Source organism: Olea europaea, chromosome 19 (genome assembly GCF_002742605.1).
Source record: "Olea europaea var. sylvestris chromosome 19, O_europaea_v1, whole genome shotgun sequence".
NCBI lineage: Eukaryota > Viridiplantae > Streptophyta > Magnoliopsida > Lamiales > Oleaceae > Olea > Olea europaea.
The window spans coordinates 12,500,620-12,506,622 of record NC_036255.1 but is presented as its reverse complement, the minus strand read 5'-3'; the positions used below and the strand labels follow the sequence as shown (position 1 = coordinate 12,506,622).

The window sequence follows — 6,003 nt, the reverse complement described above, 5'->3', positions numbered from 1 at the left end:
AAAAGAAAAAAAAAAAAAGGGGGGGGGGGGGGGGGGGAGAGAGAGAGAGAGAGAGTTGCTCCGCCAATATAGGAGTTGAAAATGGTCGGTTAGGTTGGTCCATGGCAAGAAAGGCATGAGTCTGTGAGCATTGTTTTTGCCGAGTTAGGTTCTCAATATATTATGGAAAGACTATATGTAAGAACCATTCTTCTCAATTATGTTTAAATTGTTTGAAGATTGACTATCATTAACAATTAACAACTACTGCACATCATATTAAAGTTAATTTTAGTTTATCCATTCATGTTTTGACTTATTCTTTCAAGGTCAAATCACTGTTGTAGGACCATGCATATATGTCAAAGATGAGAGACTAAGATCAATAAGTATAAAATAAGGATTTTACCTAAAAGGAAAGGATAAAATACAGAAGAAATAAATTAAACTCAAATATGAATATTCAAACCTCAAGCGATGCAATAAGCAAATAGATCGTTCTTGCTTGCATAAAAGATTGAAGATTTTCTTTTTCTTCTACTACAAAATTAACCTCGGCAATAAAATAAAAACCCATAACATAAAGTCATATATGTTATTGAATAATGGCTAAAAAGTCATTTTTTAGCTCAAACAAACATATTGCATCAGCCTAATAAGGACGTTCGCCAATGTAATTGCCGGGAGGATCATAATTGCATGAAACAAATGTCCATCCATTTTGGCATCTAGCCCTGGCGCAGCCAACCCGCTTTGTGTCGGCCCAAACAACCTGTGTGTAATGCAAACATCCATCTCCATCACAAGTGTTTGACTTCGCATTATAAAACTTCTTCTCTTCAATCCACATATCCACAGCTTCCTTTGCAGTCAGATTCCATGAGGCCGCTGCAATATTTTCGCCATAGGGTCCCTCAGAATGCTCCATTGCACAATCTGCAGACCTTTTGGCGACATATTTCCGCGCGTAGGCAGCGAGGGTGTTGTTCCACACGAGAGGGGCCACACCGACTTCATTGCGGGCTACGTTATGGGCATTGACGAATTTCTGAGGTCCGGTTAGGGCGAAGGACAGAGTGGTTAAGGCCATTAAACAAACCGAGACAATGCAAACCTTGGAGGAATCCATTCTCTCTTGTTGCAAATGGCATTTAGGTATGAAAATGAAATATGGATATGCATTTTCTTCCTTTAATATTTATAGATGAAAAGTTTCGGGATGAATGCTAAAAATAAAATGAATTTAAGAATGGTTGGTTTAAATTGCATGGAGCATGGACTGGTTAAGGATAAGACATCGGATTAATTATAGGGGAATTCGCTAACTTTAGACGCCCAAAGAATTCAACAGAAATCTCATTGACAGTATTTTTTTTAAACCAAACATTGCATTTATTTAAGAGCAATCCGATCCTTTCATTCTAAATAGTGGTAGACGCAGACATTTGAAGTTAGTGGAGAACGATATTGCTGTTTGTTTTTCGTTTGAGGTGGTTGAATCGCTGGCGAATGGAATCGAGTCAAGAATGGTCGTCATGAATGGAGCAAATTATTGGGTTTTGCTTCAAAGTTTGGAATTGGGAGCCGCCGAGCTGGAAGTTGGGATTGAATTGGGAGTGGATCAGTTTCTTGCATTGAATTTCAATTAGGTTTCTTTGGATTAGAATTTGGATCTTGAAAGTTGAGACGGTTTGGGATTCTTTCAATTGGAAACTGGAACAGTTTTTTCATTACTCCATCTTTTATTTTTATAATAAAAAACATATTTTTAATAGGTGGGTCACGTGACCCACCGGGACCAAATGTAGATCCGCCATTGATTCTAAATACACCACAATAGAACCCACCACAAGGCAAGGGTATTCTTCCATAAAACTTCCAAAAGATGTATTAAGATAATAAATGAAAAACTAAAAGCCCCCAGCAATTGAGAATTGCATTGCAATACATACAAACTTCTTATTTATTGCGAGACACAAGCAGTATATAATTACTATTGCAAAAGCAGGTAAAATTATTCAATCTTCTATTTTTCTTTTTGTCTGTAAATGTAATAATATATTGTGTGTGCCACACAACATGAAGCGAAATTACTTGCTACTAGCCAATCTTCATGGCACGTAGTACTTGATATTGATCAATATAATTGAATCGGACATATGGCAATCCTATCCAACTTTATTTCACTCAATGTACCAAGAATAGCCTTAGCAAGGGCGTTGGACAGTAATATTGCCTATGGGATCATAGTTGCAAGAAATAAACCACCATCCATCATTGCACTGAACTCTATCGGATCCAAGGCATACTGCATTGCGCCACACTACTCGTCTTTAATGCCCGCACTCTCCTCCTACTCACGAATTTGAGTTTGGATCGTAATTTCCCTTCTCAGCCACCCACAAGTTCACCACTGCCCTTTGCAAGGGCCTCTCCATTGGGTCGGTTGCTAGAGTAGACGAGATTGCATTCACCAATCCTCTGATTGGCATAGTTTTGTGTGAAGGCTGCTACATTATCATCCCATGTCGTAGCTCCAAATCCCACCTGGGCACGTGCAGCATTGTAGGAATCAAGATAGTCTTGTCTGGTGCTTTTGGCTTGAGATGAATATGATGACATTGTTAACACAATGAAGAAGTGTATAAACTTAACCATTTTTGCTTTTCTTTGCTTCAAGAAGGCATTACACCACGTGATTCATAATTTTGCAAAGGATATATATGGTGTTATATACGGCCACTAAAGCATGGAAATCTTTTTATTGAACAAAAACTAGTCCAACTTGAGAAATACCAATTATGAATTTGGAAAAATTAAAACTATTTATTAGACCGTGCATGTTTTTCCAAATCAACACCGGTACTGACTTTAAGAAGGGGCAAACCAAACGTAACCCAAGTATTAGGGATGGTTCATGTAATTTCTCTATTTAATTTAAGAGGGCAAAATCAAGATTCATTATCTGAGAAAGAAAGTACGGCTTCTTGTTAATCATTTTGGGAGGTTTGAATTCCTACGAATTGGTCTATTGTCTTTCACCTCTCTTTTTTTTTTCTTCGACAAACAAAAATTTATTTGTAACATGGACTATTTTATAGTAATTGAAAATAAAATAGCGAGTCAAGTACTTTAATTATCACAAAGCGAAGCATCAGTACTTGGAATTTTGGTTATTGTTCCTTCTAACATTTTTTCAGTCTTGAGACGTGTAAGACCCCTGCAATAAATTCTTTTTTTTTTTTGTGAAAGAGCTCAAGTTTCCAATCCTGGATGTTAATGTTCTCGTATATCTGATTTAGTCAATCGTATGCAACAAATTTGTAATGCAAATTATCACTCCATCACAATAATCTCACCCCACAGAATAATTCCTGGACTATGGTCTGTCCTTATTTGATGGCGTATTTATGCTAAAACAGCATGGACATATTTAGTGTATAGTGCTGGAAACTACTTCATAGTTTTTAAAGAGAGAAAGTAGTTGAAATTTTGTTTATGAAATTGTAGAGTCCAATTGCGTATGAAACATGCTTCTTTATGTCACGTTGAAAGAAAAGAAAGCATACTCATGGTTGCTGATTACAGCTTTTAACTATATATAATTTATAAAACAAATCAGTAATTAAGGCAACGAAATGGATAGAGAAAGAGTTTAATTTAAAACATGGACTTATAATGGACGTGGAAATAGAGTCAATCATGTTTATGGACAATTGATTTTCCTGCAAATATTGCGCAAATGATGGACAAATGTACAATTGTTAGCTGGAGAAAATTCTAGTAAATATATATTGTGGATATACCTCATAACATACATAGTAAAATTTTTAAGAGATTTAGATAGTTAGATTAGCTTAAGAGTTAAAATTACTTGTCAATATATTTGACAAATAAATTGGTACAGTGAACGGCCTCCATCAGATTTAAATTGAATCATTACGTATATTAAATAAAAATAAGACTTCGCATGCCAAACTTTGCATGAGTATTCCTATTGTGCTCTTCATAAGTTTGTCTAAAATTATACTAAAAGGAATAAAAACATTTTCTTTGGTTCGTTCTTGAACTGCTTTGGTACCCATCCCCAATCAAAAAAATTAAAAAGAGAGAGAGAGAGAGATGCTCCGCCAAAATAGGAAGTTGAAAAGAACCTTACTACATGTACGTCAAGCTTTACATAATGGATTACATAATATCACATGTCATTTATCATTTTCCAGTTGAAAACACAGTCAACTTTTTCATCCAATTTTTTCCTTCCACATCATTTTATGTGACCCCGTATAAATTATTTTTATGTACAAGTAGCATAATTGAGTTAAAAATGGCGGGTTGGATTGGTCCCAACCAAGAAAGGCATGAGTTTGTGAGCATTGTTTACGTCGAGTTAAGCTCCCAGTTAATTATGGAAAGACTATATGTAAGAACCACTTTTCTCAATTATGTTGAGTACTAAATTGTTGGAAGATTTACTACCATCAATAATAAGCAACTGTAACACATCATGTTAAAGTTAATTTTAGTTTATCCATTCATGTTCTCACTTATTCTATTAATGTCAAATCACTATTGTAGGGCTCACGCATATGTGTCAAAGATAAGAGACTAAGATCAATAAGTATAAAATAAGGATTTTACCAAAAAGGAAAATAAAATATAGAAGAAATAAATTAAATTCATATATGAATATTCAAACCTCAAATCATGCAACAAGTAAACTGATTGTGCTTGCTTGCATGAAAGATTGAAGATTTTCTTTTCATCTTCTACTGCAAAATTAACCTTGGCAAGAAAATAAAAAGCCCATAACATATCATCATATATGTTATTGAATGACGGGTAAAAAGTCATTTTTTTAGCTTGAACAAACATAAGGCATCAGCCTAATAAGGACGTTCGCCAATGTAATTGCCTGGAGGATCATAATTGCATGAAACAAATGTCCATCCATTTTGGCATTTAGCCCTAGCGCAGCCAACCCGCTTGGTGTTGGCCCAAACAACCTGTGTGTAATGCAAACATCCTTCTCCATCACAAGTGTTTGACTTTGCATTATAAAACTTCTTCTCCTCAATCCACATATCCACAGCTTCCTTTGCAGTCAGATTCCATGAGGCTGCTGCAATGTTTTCGCCATAGGGTCCCTCAGAATGCTCCATTGCACAATCTGCAGACCTTTTGGTGACATATTTCTGTGCGTAGGCAGCGAGGGTATTGTTCCACACGAGGGGGGCCACGCCGACTTCATTGCGGGCTACGTTATGGGCATTGACGAATTTCTGAGGGCCGGTTAGGGCGAAGGATAGAGTGGTTAAGGCCATTAAACACACCGAGACAATGCAAACCTTGGAGGAATCCATTCTCTCTTGTTGCAAATGGCATTTAGATATGAAAATGAAATATGGATATGCATTTTCTTCTTTCAATATTTATAGATGAAAAAGATTTGAGGAGAATGCTAAAAATAAAATAAATGTAAGAATGATTGGTTCAAATTGCACCGAGCAAGGACTGGTCAAGGATAGAGACATCGGATTAATTATAGGGTAATTTGCTAACTTCAGGCACCAAAAGAATTCAACAGAAATCTCACTGATAGTATTTTTTCTAAACGAACTATCTGGTCCTTTCATTCTAAATGCACCAAAATAGAACCCACCACCCGGCAAAGGTATTCTTCCGTAAAACTTCAAAAAGATGTATTAAGATAACAAATTGAAAATTAAAAGCCCCCGACAATTGGGAATTGCATTGCAACACACATAACTTCTTATTTACAGCGAGACACAAGCAATATATAATTACTATTGCAAGAGCACGTACAATTATTCAATCTTTTTTCTCTTTTTGTCGGTAAATGTAATTGTATATTGCGTGTGCCTCGCAATATGAAGCAGAATTCCTTGCTACTAATCCAATCTTTATGGCAAGTAGTACTTGACATTGATCAATATAATTGAACCGGATATATGGAAATCTTTTCCCACTTTATTTCACTCAATGTACCAAGAATGGCCTTAG

General features: G+C 35.9%; 2 protein-coding genes across 2 annotated transcripts; both read right to left on the bottom strand.

The window, feature by feature from the left end:
* Positions 1–420: 420 nt before the first annotated feature.
* Positions 421–1,131, bottom strand: LOC111368859 (basic form of pathogenesis-related protein 1-like). The gene has a single exon (XM_022990340.1). It carries the CDS (start codon positions 1,106–1,108, stop codon positions 632–634), a length of 477 nt encoding a protein of 158 aa, XP_022846108.1. The 5' UTR covers positions 1,109–1,131; the 3' UTR covers positions 421–631.
* Positions 1,132–4,614: 3,483 nt separating this feature from the next.
* LOC111368858 (basic form of pathogenesis-related protein 1-like) lies at positions 4,615–5,365 on the bottom strand. Its single transcript, XM_022990339.1, has one exon. The coding sequence runs from the start codon at positions 5,340–5,342 to the stop codon at positions 4,866–4,868; it is 477 nt and encodes a 158-aa protein (XP_022846107.1). The 5' UTR covers positions 5,343–5,365; the 3' UTR covers positions 4,615–4,865.
* Positions 5,366–6,003: the final 638 nt, after the last annotated feature.

Coding starts and splice junctions, on each gene's coding strand:
- LOC111368859 (XM_022990340.1), bottom strand. CDS start 1,108: ATGGATTCCTCCAAGGTTTGCATTGTCTCGGTTTGTTTAATGGCCTTA.
- LOC111368858 (XM_022990339.1), bottom strand. CDS start 5,342: ATGGATTCCTCCAAGGTTTGCATTGTCTCGGTGTGTTTAATGGCCTTA.